We start from the raw sequence: 18,581 nt of genomic DNA on the forward strand, positions 1-18,581 counted from the left end.
CTGCTCAGCTCCACTTTTCCTCACAGACTCTTCTCTGCATTGTTCTTCCCGCCTTCTAAGCTCCTCCCCTACATACCCCATCCACTACCACCACTCATTCCTGTCCAGCCTGGGATGAGGCCTTCCTCCCTAAGGGTACACCCAGATGCCCCGACTGAACTGGTGTGTGTTGGATGTGAGTGTTAGATTCCTGAGTAGTGCTCCCCTCCTTACCTGAGAGTGGGATACCGCACCTCTGGATGAGGTGCAGTACCTCTGTGGCGACTGGACCCCAGGGGTGCCACATAAGTTATGATGCTCAATAAAGTGACAATGTTGACTTGCAGTATTGCTATTTCCAATAGGTACCACTAGAACTCTGGTTCTCTGCTTCTCTGAAGACACTGTTTATCTAGTAGTGTTGAGCGATACCGTCTGATACTTGAAAGTATCGGTATCGGATAGTATCGGCCGATACCCGAAAAGTATCGGATATCGCCGATACCGATATCCGATACCAATACAAGTCAATGGGACACCAAGTATCGGAAGGTATTCTGATGGTTCCCAGGGTCTGAAGGAGAGGAAACTCTCCTTCAGGCCCTGGGATCCATATTAATGTGTAAAATAAAGAATTAAAATAAAAAATATTGATATATTCACCTCTCCGGCGGCCCCTCGACATCATCGCGGGTAACCGGCAGGCTTCTTTGTTTAAAATGAGCGCGTTTAGGACCTGAGGAATGACGTCGCGGCTTCTGATTGGTCGCGTGCCGCCCATGTGACCGCGACGCGACCAATCAGAAGCCGCGATGTCATTCCTCAGGTCCTAAATTCCTAGAATGAGGAGTTTAGTGCCTGAGAATGACGTCGCGGCTTCTGATTGGTCGCGTCGCGGTCACACGGGCGGCACGCGACCAATCAGAAGCCGCGACATCATTCCATTAATTTTGCAATTCCCTTTACATTTCTCTAGGGGGCATCACACAGCATCCTTCAAGAACTGATCAATCCATAATTATTTGTTTTATTTTTCAGCTTGTAGTAATGTGGCTCATAGCAGTAGTGTAACATTTACAGTAAAGACACAACAGTAGTGGAGTACAGACCCCACAGGACCACGGATATTTAAGTCTTCAAGTTTTATGAAAATTTTTCGATTTTCTTTAGGTTAAAGTGAAGGCTTTTCACAGAACGTAGGACGAGCTGAGGGATCATCTTTGGCTCATTATCAGGGTCTGTACTTAGCTCGGATCTTGGTAACGTCAGTGCGATGGCAACTTTCATCTCATTCATAGCAAAGTTCTGTCCAATACAGTTCCTGGCAGAGAGAATATGAGGGTTTTGGTCTTAATTGGCAAATTTTACCATTTTATTATATATTTACATATACTAGTCAGATATAAAACATAATGGAAGGAAGAACTTTTGTTGTGGTACTCTCACTAAGCCTTTCCTGTAAGGACCTGTTCTGTTGGAGACTGTTAAAGCTCTGCTGAGATTGCTCTGAACTGATTACCTGCTACAGTGGACTGGACACTCCATTGTAAGGAGGTGAAGCACAAGAAGAGTCCGGGAGTGATTACCTTCTCGGCTCTATGCCTGGAACCATTGAGCTGTGCTACAGGTTCCCAAGGGGGCAGACTTAGAGACTGGGACAGGAAGGAAGCCGGGCAAAGAGCGGGAAAGGTGCGCGCACAAGGGTCAGAGCAGCATGAGCAGTGGTCAGAGCAGGGTGCAGCTGTTCTCCGGGAGAGAGAGAGAGCTCCCGGACAGAGGACAAATACAGGGAGATTGCCCAGAAAGACTGCATCTTGTGAGTATATGAAAGCGGACTCTGCTGTGACTGGAGAGGGGCGCTTTGAGACCCGTGCAGAGACATTGGCCCGTGCAAAGACTGTGACCCCCTGGTACCCACGGCATCAGCACAGACTGTGACCCCTGGTACTCACGGTATCAGTGCAGAGCCCCTGATTCCTGGTGAGAGACTTAATAATAGACTGACCATCGTTTTCCCGGGATAGGCTGTGCTGTAAAAGCTAAAGACTCAGAGCATGTGCATATCACATTAACTCCCGAAACCCCAGGGAGCGGGCTCCTAGAGACTACTCAGCCCACGGACAACAGAGGGACGACAAGTGCCGCTGTTTCTCGGTGCCTACATTGGAGAAGACGACCCTTCAAGCAAGTCCTCATCGGACTGATAAGTGTTCTTTTTCTCAAGAAATCCTGCTTAATTCTGTTACACTGTTTGACTCCCATATTTTTACACTGTTTTATTGTTCGTTATATTCTTCTGCTTCCTCCGTGCAAGGAGAAACTGATTCCTGTTATTAAACCCCTCAACTGTTGGTCTGTCTGTTCCGTGGTGACACACTCAGTACCTGCCTACTATTTCATTTGGTGTAGTCGGCAGGATGTCACAGGGTAGCGCGGAAAGGGCAGACCAAGCAGCTGGGGAAGTTCCCAGGTCTAGCATTTTCCTGGGAGCCATGTTGAATAATTTGCCAAGGTTCACTGGGAACAATGTAAGCTGTGGAGTTGGATGCAGAATATCTGGGGAATGATGCGGATGCATCCCATGACACCAGCCCTGGAGGCGGAAATTGCATTAATGGCCCTGAAGGGGGAGGCATGGGATTCTGTAATGCATAGGTCCCCCCGGGAGAGAGATACCCTGGACAAAGTGCTGCGCATACTTGAGGAGACGCATGGGGACCCCACTGACATAGGGGAACTTTGCATGCGACTGTTTCACCAGGTACAACGAGAGGGGGAGACCGTGACCCAATTCATGAACGCCCTACAAGAACTTCACACTGCTATCAGATGAAAGGATGGTGTAGGGGTTGGGTCAGTTGATGTGGTGCTCAGGGATCCGCTGGTGATGGGACTGCGTGATGCAATGATGAAACAGGCACTGCAAGAGCGCATGCGAGTAAAGCCAGACATGACTTTCTCTGAGGTTGGCAGTGAGGCACGTGTGCGAGAACAAGAACAGGGAGTGACAGGGCCAGTGGGGAGGGTACGAAGCGGTGAGGTAACCACCACCGCAGACAATATCCCTCAATGGGTGGAGGACCTGAGAATGGAGATTAGACAGGTCCGTGAAGAAATGGCGGCCTCAAGAAGAACTCTGGCAGAAGGGCCCTGCCCTCTGGTGCGAGACAGAGAAGCTGCCCCCTGAAGGGAGGGTGAAACTACCAGGAAGAGAAGCCCTCTTACATGCTATACCTGTGGAGAATCCGGTCACAATGCTCGATGGTGTCCCCGGCGGAGCCGACCATCCCCGCGCCCTCCTTTAAACTAGGTGGCTCTGAGCTCGAGAGGCACCGCTCGGAGCCTGAAGAACAGAGGAGGAGTAGTAAAAGTCCACACAGCCCTGTTTCCACATGCCCTCTGGTCTGGGCAGAAATCAATGGAAGAGCAGTGCGGTGCTTGATAGACACCGGCTCACAAGTGACCACCATGCCTAAGAGCTATTTCCGCCGTCACTTCACAGAGGCGCTACAGCCCGAATATATCTTTGTCTTCACCTAGAATATGTGCTATTCTGACACTTTCTTGCAGTCAATAATGTTGCAGGTGCTGTTTCTGGCAACACACAGGATCAGTGCACTGTAAGGGAGCAAGAGTTCATAAAATGGATTTATTTATTGTAATATAATCTAGCACTCTGGAACACCCAACACAATTCCCTTTGGCCACTAGTTGATGAGCTTACTGTTCTTCTCTGTGGAGTCTGCACTGCTTTTGTGGCTTCTGCTCTCCCTTCCTTTACACATCCTCAGTAAGTAACTGGCAGAGAATAACAGACCACATCCCAATTATATCACCATCCAGAGCGCTCTGCTTGACAGCTGCTGGTTGAATCCCACTACGATGAAGGGCTGTGCTTGATTAACAGGCTACTTTCTGTTCAAAGCACAGACAGGAAATCTCTCTACTCTGTGCTTTGAAAGGACCATATCGGTGGAATTTTCTTTATTTCTCATAGGGTTTACAATGTTTTAATAATCTGTGTCTGGAAAACCTCTATAAATAAGTCAACATAACTACTGTAATTTTTTCCAAAATCAACACAAAGCAGTTCATGTGAAGCATTTTATTTTGGCATGGATTGGCAACATTCATGAACTAGCCTCTAGGTTATCAAAATTCTTGGGTTTGTGTTCTGCAACCGCCTTCTTTAAATCCCAACAATTTTCTATAAGTTTGCCTATACTGACTTAAATCACAAGAAAATTCGAAGAATTAAGCTGTTTTATAATGGATTCAAAGGTTCGTGATAAATGAATTTTCACACAATGGATAAATTAAATAATAGAGTTCACTGAAATTATATTGAAAACTATTTGCAAGAGAATATAAAAACATAGCAGATAGTAAAAGAAGTACAATATATCAAAAGATGTAGAGTGGTGCTTTAAAGTTAGTGAATAGTGATGAGCGAATATATAGTCGTTACTCGAGATTTCTCGAGCACGCTCGGGGGTCCTCCAAGTATTTTTTAGTGCTCGGAGATTTAGTTTTTCTTGCCGCAGCTGAATGATTTACATCTGTTAGCCAGCATAAGTACATGTGGGGGTTGCCTGGTTGCTAGGGAATCCCCACATGTACTTATGCTGGCTAACAGATGTAAACCATTCAGCTCCGGCAAGGAAATATAAATCTCCGAGCACTAAAAAATACTCAAAGGACCCCCGAGCATGCTCGAGAAATCTCGAGTAACGAGTATATTCGCTCATCACTATTAGTGAACCCTTCAAAAATGTTCATATTTCTGAATAAATTTGACCTAAAACTACATTAGCTTTTCACAGATGTCCTATAAGATAAAGAGTACCAAACAAAAGAAACAAGTCAAAAATATTAGGCTTTTACATTTTTTAAATGATCCAATATTATATGTCTGTGAATGGAAAAAGTCTGTGAAACTTTAGGAATGGTAGATAATTTCAAGGTGAAAATAGAGTTTGGTGTTTTCAATCAATGGGATAACAATCAGGTGTGAGTGGGTGACATGTTTTATTTAAAGAACAGAGATCTATCGAAGTCTGATCTTCACAACTTGTTTGTGGATATGTATCATGGCATGGACAAAGAAGATTTTTGAGGCCTTCAGAAGAAAAGTTGTTGATCAGTTCACCAGGCTGGAAAAGGTTACAAAACCATGTTTAAAGAGTTTTAACTTCACCAATCCACAGTCAGATTGTTGACAAATGGGAGAAATGTATTACTGTTATTACCTTTCAAAGGAGTAAATGACCAACAAAGATCACTCAAAGAACAATACATATAACAGTTTGTAAGGATATAAAGGAACCCAAGGTAACCTTTAAGCAACCAAAGGCCTCTCTCACATTAGTTAATGTTAAAGTTCATGACTCCTCCATCAGAGGACATTGAACAACAATGTTGTGCATTGTAGGATTGAAAGAAGAAATCCACTGCTTTACAAAAAGAACATTGCAGCCCCCCTGCAGTTTGCTAGCAATCACCTGGACAAATCCGATGGCTATTAGCGCAAAGGTTTGTGAACATAGGCAAAACTGAGCTTTTTGGATTAAATGAGAAATGGTATGTTTGGAGAAAGAATAACATACCATCTGTGAAACAGTGGTGGCAGCATCATGGTTTGGGCCTGTTTTGCTGCATCTGGGTAAAGATGGGCCAAGAATTCTGAATTTTAATAGAAAATTGTAAAGGGAAATGTCAGGACATCTGTCCATGAGCTGAATCTCAAGAAAACGTGGGTCACGCAATGTGACACAAGTCATTCTTCAAAAAAAGAGGGTGAATAATTCTGAGACTAAAATGTTCACTAAACGTGTCATTTTGTAGTTAATTTGGAGAAACAACTTATTGTAATAGTTGTGTTGAGCGATTTAAATTATTCTTGTTTGATTGATTTATGAAAAACAACAAAAAGATTGTGAACCACCACCTTAAATTGTGATCATTGCTACCACCCAGTGCCATCTTGTTCCAATCATTTGATAGGTCTGATGAGTAATGGCAGGAAATTTACAGTTCATATTTTGGAGTTTTTCTTATAAGAGCAGTATATTATGGAATTGTTTTTCAAGTTGTTGCACTGGGAAGTCTAAACAGTGGATGTTACAGGATTTCATCAGCTTGAACATTGTAGTATGGCGCAATACAATATAAACAACAAAGACACCACTGAATCACGGAAGTTACAGTCTTCAGATTTTATGAAGCTTTTTTTATCTTCTTCAGGTTCAAGTGAATGCCGTTCACAGAGCGCAAGATGATCCGAGGGATCAACTTTGGCTCATTCTTGGGATCTATACTCAGTTCGAATCTCGGTAACGTCAGCGCGATGGCAACTTTCATCTCATTCATAGCGAAGTTCTGTCCGATACAATTTCTAGGGGGAGAGAAAACGAAGGTTATAGGTCTTATTTGAGAAGTTATTTATAAAAATAATGAAAATAAGAACGTTGGTTGCAACAAAAAAGAAAAAGTCCCATACTTATTTTAAAGGAAAAGAGGTAACTACCCGCCAGCTTTAAAAAAAAGCAGCAATATTAAAATAATTCAAACCAATCATGCACACACTTTTAGGATTCTCCTCTCATTTGTTCTTATTTTGTCTTATAATAAAATTAAAATGTATCAAGAACTCAGCCATTATCTCTGACTCCTTCTTTTTAGGGTCCTGAGTTTGGTTTTAATACAACTAGCTGCAGCAGGAGCCTCTCCCCTCCTCTCTTTCTGAGACTGAATGGTCAGAATGTCAAACCAAGGAGCATCGGAGAGAAAGTGATGGGAATCAAGGATTGGAGATGGGCCAGCTGAGACTACTCTGGAGTGCTGGTCTTACTGGAGTGGATGCTCCATGTGTAGAAGTAGAAAAGGGAACTCCAATCCCGATGCACGGTGCACACATAGGGTTCTACCTCTTAAACCATAATGCAAATTATTCATCATAGCGATCCTGTCCAGAGCAGTCATACTACTGCTCAGTGCTCTTCTCTTTTGCATTCTTGATAGCTCATGTTCACATTTTTTTGCAATTTGAAAAAGAGAGCTGAGTTCTTTTTACCATAAAAAGAAGTGGCCATGGTAATTTCAAGTACTGGCAGACCACTTTCAGCTTTTAGTTTGTATTGTGACTGTGTACAAACTGAACTGCCCTGATTTAAAAGGCTTATAGTAGAGATTGGTTAATACGGCGTTCCAAGTCCCACAACTGTATGATGTGCGTTACATTACTAACAGTGTTAAGAAACAGTTCCTGCTACTGCTGGTAACCTCAGATTGTAACTGCCAAGTTCTGTGCCTCAACCATGATTTGTAACCACCAAGCTCTGGGCCTCCACTCTGATGTGTAACCGCTAAGGGCTGTGCCTTAACTCAGACATTTAACCTCCAAAATCTATGCCTCAACTTTGGCGTGTAAGCGCCAAGCTCTGTGCCTCAACTCTGATGTGTAACCACCAAGCTCTGTGCCTTAACTATGATGTGTAACCACCAAGCTCTGTGCCTCAACTATGATGTGTGACCACCAAGTTCTCTGCCTCAACTATGATGTGTAACCACCAAGCTCTGTGCCTCAACTCTGATATGTAACCACCAAGCTCTGTGCCTTAACTATGATGTGTAACCACCAAGCTCTGTGCCTCAACTATGATGTGTGACCACCAAGTTCTCTGCCTCAACTATGATGTGTAACCACCAAGCTCTGTGCCTCAACTCTGATATGTAACCACCAAGCTCTGTGCCTTAACTATGATGTGTAACCACCAAGCTCTGTGCCTCAACTATGATGTGTGACCACCAAGTTCTGTGCCTCAACTATGATGTGTAACCACCAAGCTCTGTGCCTCAACTATGATGTGTAACTACCAAGCTATGTGCCTCAACTCTGATGTGTAACCACCAAGCTCTGTGCCTCAACTATGATGTGTAACCACCAAGCTATGTGCCTCAACTATGATGTGTAACCACCAAGCTCTGTGCCTCAACTATGATGTGTAACTACCAAGCTATGTGCCTCAACTATGATGTGTAACCACCAAGCTCTGTGCCTCAACTATGATGTGTAACCACCAAGCTATGTGCCTCAACTATGATGTGTAACCACCAAGCTCTGTGCCTCAACTATGATGTGTAACCACCAAGCTCTGTGCCTCAGCTATGATGTGTAACTACCAAGCTATGTGCCTCAACTATGATGTGTAACCACCAAGCTCTGTGCCTCAACTATGATGTGTAACCACCAAGCTCTGTGCCTCAACTATGATGTGTAACCACCAAGCTCTGTGCCTCAACTATGATGTGTAACTACCAAGTTATGTGCCTCAACTATTATGTGTAACCACCAAGCTCTGTGCCTCAACTATGATGTGTAACCACCAAGCTCTGTGACTCAACTATGATGTGTAACCACCAAGCTCTGTGCCTCAACTATGATGTGTAACCACCAAGCTCTGTGCCTCAACTATGTTGTGTAACCACAAAGCTCTGTGCCTCAACTATGATGTGTATCCACCAAGCTCTGTGCCCCAACTCTGATGTGTTACTGCTAAGCTCTATGCCTCAACTCTGGTGTGTAACCACCAAGCTCTGCTCTGTGCCTCAACTCTGGTGTGTAGTTGACAAGCTCCGTGCCTCAATTCAGATATGTAACCACCAAACTCTGTGCCTCAACCTTGATATTTAACTGCCAAGCTCTGTGACTCAACTCCAACAAGTAACTGCTATTGACCAATAAGTGAGCCACTGATCCATGCCAAGGTATCGGGTCATTTATACATCTTTGAGATGTCTTACCTTGCTCCAGCTGAGAATGGAACATACGCATGTGAATGTCTCTTTGATGAATTCTCAGGTGAAAACCTCAGAGGATCAAAATCCTAAATCATAAAAAAATGACTCAAAACCCAAGTTCTAAAAACAATTGCTTTATAATAACAATAATAATAATAATAATAATAATAATAATACAAAAGTAATGTTATCTATCTATCTGTAGCAACCACGTACCTCAGGGTTTTTCCACATACTGGGAGATCTGTTCATGCAATACACACTCAGAAATACAACGGTGCCTGCCACATCAAAAGATAAAGGAAGAATTCATCATACATTTCCAGAAGATATTACAATAAAGCATCCTACAGAAAAAAAAGCCATTTCTTAAATTTTAAGAACAAATTTGCTATTTTTTAAAATGATCAAATTATGTAAATTCTAAACAAATTGTTCATATACAGTATATATGTTACAGTTTTTGTATGTACATATTATCAAAAGATCTGGCAAAATTAAAAGCTTCCTGCTGTAGCTTCCATATTGAAGGGCACGGTTCAGTTTTATTCCTATTTTTATTATGTTTTTATCAGTTTGAAGTTTTGTGTTTGACCTTTTGGTAGACTCCGCCCATCAAAGAATGTGATTGGTTCTTTCAGCTCACGAGCTACTCCCGGGACAGGAGGGTAGAGACGCATACTCTCCTTTATACACATTGTGGTGTATGGAAGCTTGCTTAAGTCTTCCCTGGCAATGCAAAACAGCAATAATAAAATTAATAATAGTACAACATCCATTCTATTCATTATGTAAAAAAGGGCGACGCCCATGAGGAGCATGAAAATTTTCTACAACTGCTTTTTAAGGAGGTGGTCCAATACCTATAATGCCCTTTATAAATATCTATATTTAACCTCAATTACTTTTGTAATTTTCTTTATTATAAAATTCCCTATCATTTTCCCTATACAGCTAATACTTCTATCTGTTTATTTTTTTTTTTACTTTGCTTCGTGTGACGTTTTGGTTGAGGAGAGTCTCAAATGGAACATCACAAGAGATATCCCTGTGGTTACTTATCCGCAGCTTCTATCACCCAGCCTAGAACAAGACATCATCGCTGGTGTCACTCACACTGCTTCTATCACGGCACCTTGATGACAATTTGTTTAAGGTCAATGATAGAAGCTGTGTCACTCACCCTGCTTCTAATACCTTTAACGGCGTCATTGAAAATATTTATTTGGTCATCACTTGGGTCACATTTTCCTATATTGACAATATTTGACAGACATACCCCTTATAACATGCATAGTGGCAAAGTGGTTCAGCAATCTTCTTCAGTACTGCTATGGGGTTGAATTACAATATAAAAAAACAATATATGGCATTATATATTAGGATCTTACCACTCCATTGTAGTCCGATCTCCCAGGACCTCTCTGATCTCCTCCCGGCATTTCTCCTGGTGCTCAGGGTATTTAGCCATACAGTATAATGTCCAGGAGACGCCGCTGGCTGTTGTATCGTGTCCTTCAAACATGAATGTGTCCACCTCTGCCCGCAGATCTTCATCAGATAGACCCTGACCATTTTCATCCTGATAAATACAGACAAACATCTCTTTTACAGGAAAGGTAGCCTCTCCCTCAGGATATATGGTAACTTATACGTTGAGCTATTTAGTACCTTGGCACATAAGAGAATGTCCAGAAAATCCAAATGTCTCTTCTGCTTGATCGTCTCAAGCTCTCTCTCTTGTTTTAGTGATTCTTTCCTCGATTTGATTACTCTCTCTGTAATAACCAGAGAAAGCTAATTATTGCTGTCATAATGGACATCAAACTAGTTGCACAGTCTGCCTCTATGGAATATTTGCCAACTCTCCTGAAACGTCATGGAGAATCCTGAAATAAGGGGAGACCTGTTGGACTCCAGAATGTGTCAACGAGTCTCCTGCACTTTGTCAAACTTGCCTCAAACCCCCAAGAAACCAGCTATTCTGGGAGGTATTTTTACTCATGGAGGCAGGAAATGGAGAACTTGGAGAGGTGGGGATTGGACATGGAGGGATGTGGATTTAGGAAGGGCATGGCTCTAGCCAACGGTTGTGAACTCCTAAACGAGACTTGGTATAAAAAATTGGCACTGGTAGGCATGCCACTGTATGCCGACTGGTCTATCATTCTGTATATGTAAAAGATCTCAATGATCATCTCATTTATTGGATTATGACTAGTATATAAAAAAAAATCTAACATTGGAATATAGAATGTACAAACTTTAATATAACATTGAAAAAAAACTTGCGAATAATTTACGATCTCTTCTGACCTGTGTGCTCATGTGCTGTTCTCAGAGCTTTCCGGAAGCGGAATCCATGGGGGCTCATGTAGAAAATAAAGTCATTATGATATGGAGAGAAGCGGGTTCTGTGCTGCACCAGGTAGGAGAGCTCATACACAGCGTTGATATAGTCATTTTTACTGCAATTAAAGAAGAAAGTAATCAATCGTGTTGCACAGAGGCTTGTCCAGTCCTCTGAAGAAGGAAGTCATGTGCAGGTTTTTGTCAACAAATTGCATATGGAAGAGAACCAACTAGGGCCGGGAACCATCTCGCCAATGACCCTATTGCAGCTATATGATATGTTTTTCCACCTTTGATATAATCTGAGTAGTTTTAGACATAAATTGTTGGAAACAACCAACCTGGTGTTCTGGCAGTTGCTCTCGTAACTGAAGGCGCATTTCATAATGGAGTCCAAGGTCATGAGACTGACATGATGAAAAAGCTCCACTGGTTTATTATTTGGGGCCAGTTTCTCCCATTTGTCCTAAAAAAGGTTGAGCATTAGCTCGAGTCATTGCAATCAGAAAATAGGTCGGCTGTTTTACACCAGAAGGATTTTTGAACGACTGAGAAGGTTTCTAAACCAGGAAACTTCTCCTTACCAGCATGACATTAACACTGTCTGACGTCACTTTGACATACGGCTTCAGGACATCATAATGGAATCCCGGTGTCAACAGTTTACGGTGCTGGAACCATTTCTGCCCCGACAGCACCAGCAAACCTTTCCCTGAATTATAGGAAGGCAAAAGACAGGTAAAAGTAGGGAACTGTATATCGACTACAGAAGGTCTTACTATTACTGGAGCAAACACCATGAAGTATAATTGCAAAGACTTAACCCTGCTGTTGTCTTCGGTCTGGGGTGTTCAAGATGCGGTTCTGAAACTTGTGGTTGATTGACTTAAATGAGGATGGGTCGGTCGGCCACGGGTTTCAGAGCCGCATCTTGAATATTTTAAAGAATATTGAAGTTCAAGGTTGGTCGTTTTTGACCGAAGACAACAGCAGGGTTAAGTAGATCTGAAGTGTATAATTAAAAGAGGACCCGTCACTTGACAGAGTTCTCCTGAACCTGATGTTTTTTCTTTGGTTCCTGATCCTCTCCACTCTTGAAATATAGCCACCTTTTCTCTATATGTAAATCTATTTTTTTGTTTAGCAAGGTGGATTGTGATCATCAACTCTTCTCAGTTGGAGTCTTCTTGAAGACCATGCCCAGAAGAGGTTGCTGTATCTCAGGAAAGGAGAGACGCAGGAACAAAAGATAAACTATTCAGGAGAACAGCGGCACTTACGGTGTATGCATCACCATTTGGCAGTCTGCAGTCACGTAGAATAACTGCTGACTTTTCTTTTGAGACTATAGTTACATCGTTAATACAGTTGAAAAGTTCAACCAAGGAATGGGAAAGGACCCCTTTAAAATATGAGAATTTTGCATATACAGAGTTAAGCAACCTGCTTAGCTCAGCACATTGTTAGTCCGTTTTTTATCCTCCAAATTGTGGTATTTTGGAATTTTGGATTTCTGCTTCTATATTATACAGTTTGAAAATTCTTGTTACATACCGATCCATGGGGTTATGAAGTAATATCCAAAGTTGTCCTTGGGATCTATGAAGAAATTATGTATGTATTTAGTATATATAATCACTAAACATGTCACGGCTTACAACTCTGATGAGCATAAAAAGGGGAAGAATAGTTTAACTTGAATTAGACAGAGAACGTTAATGAAAAAAAAGTTTAATTGCACTTTCAGGAAAAGCTGTCATGTGAGAGTACACGAAGAATAACACTTTTTGCACTTGTCTCCCTTCTCTTTTCTCTCTATAGACTTTAAGTGGCTGATGATATTTTATCCTTCATTGAAGACAGATTTGTAGACAGATTTGAGCAGTTTTCAAAAGTCATTGATCAGTGACTGATAAATTGGGAAATATATTTTTATAGTAAGATATATGCCTAAGGTTCTTTTATCTTCACTTGCAGTGTTGATTTATGAAAAAAAAAAGAAAACATCATAGAAAGTATAATAAACCAATCCAAATAACATACAAAAAGGAATATGATAAAATAATCAGTAAAATGCAAACATTAAAAAATGAACATTTCTGCCTCACCTTGCCTGGATAAAATAGCTTTCACGTAGTCTGGATGATAGACAACGAGGGAGGCAAAAAAATTTCCAAGCCACAGGGGATAAGCACAGTCAAATTGTTTTGCATAGTCATTCACAATGTCCAAGTCTGTCCCATCTTGTTTGAACTGTAAAGAAGAAGAAATGTTTTAGCTATAACCTTTGATGATCCCACCATTATGAGGAGAAGACGGTCCATCAGGTGCAACCTGTGCGGCCATACAGGGGTCCAGTTTTTTTTTTTTTTGCAGTAATTATAGTTTTGTTGTTTGTGACTATAAATGAGACACTTTGAAGGTTAATTTTCATAGTTAAGGTTATACAGGTTGGGAATTCTGTTGGTGTAGTAACAACAGCTGCAGGCTTATACAGTGGGTTGTGATGAGCAGACAGCACATGGTTCTGTGTTCATGTTCTCTTCATATACTAGCTACATTATCAGCAGGATGAGACCTCTGTAACCTCGACCTCAGATGAAACTGAAGTAACACCGGCACATAGGGCATGAATACCTTTGGAGTTTGATCACAGTCTGCTTCTCTCCTTCTTGTCTTTCTAAATTATACACAATAAGCAGCCCGTTTATGGCATAAATGATAAGAGCTGAATTTCTCCTGTTGTGTCACCTGACCTCCTGTTTATGTACATACCCAGAAAGTGGGTCATTGCATGGTCCTTCCAGATATGTCTACACAGCTGAGAAATGTGGTACGGAGATAGCCATCTTACTCTGGCCAATCCTAAAATTCCACGTTTATGTTCCAGGCTTCGAAGGAAAAAACTCAAGGGGCACTGCTGGATTTTGCCGTACGTAATAACAGATAGCTTTATGGCTGTAGCAATGTCCAGTTTTCAAGAAAGCACCTCAATGTGTCTCTCTATGCCTGGATTCTCTTCCCCGCAATACTCCATGGCACAAGAATGCTTCTAGAACCAAAGATTTTAGGGTGTTTTGGAAATGACAGAGAAATGTACTGATTTTTTCAAAAGTTCAGGAGATCTTTGTTTTTTTCTGGGAAACTTTGCAAGTATACCTTAATGTAGGGAATGAGAAGCATCATGATGTAAGGGTCACATGGGCTAAGGTCTGTTATAGTGACTCAAACATTGGAGAAATTAGTTCCTCAGGGGGTGTGTTACTATCATTTTTAGACATTTCCCTTGGTGGCCACATGTCATTAGTGCCTTACACTTCAGGAACCCACATCTCGGTCAAGGAAGGAATGACTCCAGTGTACAAAAATAAACTTTATTCATCAGTTTCGCTAGTAAACTAATAATCCACCTGTCCCCTCGCTATTCCCCGGCCTCTCCCCTCTGTCTGCCATCCACAACCTGTCTCCTCCATACATCTGTGACATGGTCTCCCGGGACTTACCTACACGCAACCTCCGATCCTCACAAGATCTCCTTCTCTACTCCCCTCTTATCTCCTCTTCCCACAATCGTATACAAGATTTCTCTCGCGTATCACCCCTACTCTGGAACCCTCTACCACAACACATCAGACTCTCGCCTACCATCGAAATCTTCAAAAAGAACCTGAAGACCCACCTCTTCCGACAAGCCTACAACCTGCAGTAACCACCGATCGACCAAACCACTGCATGACCAGCTCTATCCTCGCCTACTGTATCCTCACCCATCCCTTGTAGATTGTGAGCCTTCGCAGGCAGGGTCCTCTCTCCTCATGTACCAGTTATGACCTGTATTGTTTAAGATTATTGTACTTGTTTTTATTATGTATACCCCTCCTAACATGTAAAGCGCCATGGAATAAATGGCGCTATAACAATAAATAATAATAATATACTGAAGAGAGTATTTACATGACTTAACTTCTGTGGTTAATAGAGGTTCAGGCATTGCTGCTATGTGTGGCAGTACAATACCTGTGAGGTTTGGTGTCTACTGTATATTTCAAGTTATGTTTCCTTCTTCATTCACACATTTTCAGCAAGGTACCTGCTGTGCCCTGACCGGGTAAGCCAAGCACTTCCACGACCGACTTACACCTTGCCTCCGTCACTATCTTCTCTCTTGCTGTTTTAGGGTCCCCAGTCCCCACAAACCCGCCGATGTTCCACCTTGGACTCCTAGCTCCTTACATCACTGAGCTCTCTTTCCCCGCTGCTCCACTTCTTTGGGCATCAATGTTCATGTCATAGCTGGAATCCAAACTGCTACTTTTAAACTTTAGTAACTTGCTTGCTACCCCTGTTCTCCTTCTTGACCCACAAACACTCCAGTCTAATAGCTCCACTCCACTCCATATTTCACACTAAGAACCTAGAACTCTTTAGCCATTGCCTTTTTGTTACTTAAAAAGCTCCATACTGCAGGACCTGCCAGCCTGTGTCAGCAAGTGTTGCTTTCTTTCCCCTCGAGAACATTGCATTTATAGTGATCACAGAACATTTGGAACAACTAAATGTCACAACATGTACAACAGATATAACATATACTGCAAGATCATATAATTGCAGTATAGTTTTTAGGGGTACTGGTGATATTCTAATTCTTTACAACCCTCTTTCCCGTCATTGCCAACCTCGGCAATCAAGGACCTGTAAGACAAAAGCATAGCAACAGCTAACAGGCCCCAAGGAATCAGGATTGCACTATACAGTGGCTACATTATTCTTATCATTGTCTTGTATACATTAAGCACAAATTGTGTGAATGGGGTGTCGGCGATCTTCCACTCCTTTACAGCAGTACAAGGTTGGCAGCCATCAATCACCAGTAAGAACTGTGGGGATTGGTTGTCAGTAGTGATGAGCGAATATACTCGTTACTCGAGATTTCTCCTGCACGCTCGGGTGACCTCTGAGTATTTTTTAGTGTTCGGAGATTTCGTTTTTTTCCCCGTAGCTGGATGATTTACAGCTACTAGCCAGCTTGATTACATGTGGGGATTTCCTAGCAACCAGGCAACCCCCACATGCTGGCTAAAAGCCTAAAATCATTCAGCTGAGGCGATGAAAACTAAATCTCCGAGCACTAAAAAATACTCGGAGGACACCCGAGCATGCTCAGGAAATCTAGAGTAACGAGTATATTCGCTCATCACTAATTGTCAGTGCACCCATTATTAGTTCGGCACAATCAATTAAAGAAGACCTGCAACAGGCTCAAACGTTACCAGTTTTTGCACATGTTTTATTCCTGCTACTATCCTGAATATTCAATTTTTTTCTTTACTTTGTTATTTTTTTTTTTTTCTTTTTAAATCCGTCGTACTGTTCCAGAGATATGTTTTTTTTTATTTGATGCTAATTATTTGTTATCAAGGGGGCATTGCTCACAGAATAGTTATGCAGAGCGGCATAAAAACAGAGAATCCTGTGAGCAATGCCCCCTTGATAAATACGGTAACATAAAAATCAGAATATTGAGCATGCTAAATAAAAAGGCTAATACCTCTTAAACCCTATAGCGTATTTAATTAAAAAACAGCAATAACAAAAACATGGAATACTAAGGGGGAGCAGAGGGAGGTAAATTAGGTAAATTAAAATCAAAGCCAGGTCACTTTTGACTTCTTGACATTTCATCTTTAATAGGGAAGCATATTCTTGTGATTTGCCTAAAATGCAGAACCGGAAAACGTAGACTATAGCAAACACTATATGTAGCGGCACTTACTAGGTGAGCATTACCATACAGCCAGTGACGTTTAGGACCCGGGAAATTACTGAACACTCGCTCCAGCTTCTTCTGTCTCAGGAAGAGACTGGAGACCCTGTAGACCAGGTACAGGACACACAGGTAGGCTGCCCAGTGCAGGAGCTCAGCGAGGCTCAGGGAGGAGAGACCTGGCAGCGTGGAAGAAGACATGTCTGGATTTTATTCTGTGTTATATGTAAAAGGACTTTATATATTAGTGTCAGGAGGAGGTACAGTCTCCCATATCCAAAGGGCAATGAATAGAGGAGGTGACTAAAGCTGGAGGAAGGTGTGTGCACCGGCTTATACACACAGACACGCCAATGATCAGATAACTGGATTGTGCAGTGAAATTATAAACCACAGTCCTAGTGTCATCATGTCCCATAATTCTAATGATCCGGCTGATGACACTGTTCTACAACAAAATTGGTTCAGAGACTAAATCAGTTGAACTCAACTAATTTTGTGGTGCTGAAAACGAACATGATGCTTAAATTTGCTGCTTGGCTCTAATTTTCAAGATCCAGAGGAGGCTGTAGTTACTTATAACACCTTCCATGTAGGCTTATAGAAAAAATGCGTCTTTATTATTTCATCCTGCATTGTTGGTAGCTCGTCTATTACAACATCTAGTCTAATGAGCCTTCAGCGTTCTATCACCTTAGAGCGATCAATCAAAAAAATCCAACCCCCAAACCTACAGTGATAAGGAAAGCCTACAACTGGTATTTTAGCTGCAGAACAGGAGATCAGGACAAGAGTTGGGTTCCACACATATGCTGCAATAGATGAGTATCACATCTTACCCAGTGGTTGCATGGGAAGAGGCAATCTATGGCCAATGATCTGGAGAGAACCAACCGATCACATTACCAATTTCTATTTCTGCATGGTGCCCGCCATTAGGAAAGGAGTTTAATGGAAAAATAAGTGGACTTTACAGTATCCAAACTTCCATCTGCAATACGCTCAGTACCAAATACACAAGAATTGCCGGCTCCACAAGCACCAGAAACATTTTCTGTCGAGTCAAGTGAGAAAAATGAAGGCATTTGGTGTCATGAAGCATCTTCCTCTCACGAGGACTTTGTGTCAGCAACCTCAACTGAACCACATCTTATAACACAAAGTGAACTTAATGATCTTGTTAGAGATTTGGATCTGCCCAAGAGTAACGCTGAGCCCTTAGGTTCCTGGCTACAGCATTGGAATCTCCTAACAGGTAATGTTTGGATTTCTTGGTCCCGCAAAAATGATAAAGATCTTGTCCAATACTTCTTCATGGAGGGCAGTCTTGAGAAATGCAGCAACATCAACAGTTTAATGGAAGCTCTGAAGATAAGTCATAATCCAGAGGAATGGAGGCTCTTCATCGATCTGTCTAAAACAAGCCTAAAAGCCATCTTGCTGTAGAATGCCAATGTGCTACCTTCAATTCCAGTTGGTTGTACCGTCCACATGAAAGAAACCGATGACAGCATGAAACAGCTGTTGAGGTGCCTGAACTATGACCACCATTTGTGGTTCCTCTGTGGTGACGTAAAGGTGGTTGCCCTCTTACTTAGTCTCCAGGGTGGATACACAAAGTACTGCTGCCTTCTGTGTGAGTGACATAGTTGAGCAAAAGAATATATCTTCAATAAAAGAGACTGGC

At 42.0% G+C, this 18,581-nt stretch overlaps 1 protein-coding gene across 1 annotated transcript; it reads right to left on the minus strand.

The window, feature by feature from the left end:
• Positions 1–4,069: 4,069 nt before the first annotated feature.
• Positions 4,070–17,172, minus strand: LOC138648328 (cytochrome P450 4B1-like). The gene is made up of 12 exons (XM_069737970.1): positions 16,904–17,172; positions 13,239–13,383; positions 12,685–12,729; positions 11,715–11,842; positions 11,472–11,596; positions 11,095–11,246; positions 10,450–10,556; positions 10,170–10,360; positions 9,374–9,507; positions 8,995–9,059; positions 8,782–8,864; positions 4,070–6,373 (listed from the first exon to the last, which is right to left on the minus strand). Exons 1-12 carry the CDS (start codon positions 17,093–17,095, stop codon positions 6,196–6,198), a joined length of 1,545 nt encoding a protein of 514 aa, XP_069594071.1. The 5' UTR covers positions 17,096–17,172; the 3' UTR covers positions 4,070–6,195.
• Positions 17,173–18,581: the final 1,409 nt, after the last annotated feature.

The sequence above is a fragment of the Ranitomeya imitator genome, chromosome 8 (assembly GCF_032444005.1).
Source record: "Ranitomeya imitator isolate aRanImi1 chromosome 8, aRanImi1.pri, whole genome shotgun sequence".
Classification (NCBI taxonomy): domain Eukaryota; kingdom Metazoa; phylum Chordata; class Amphibia; order Anura; family Dendrobatidae; genus Ranitomeya; species Ranitomeya imitator.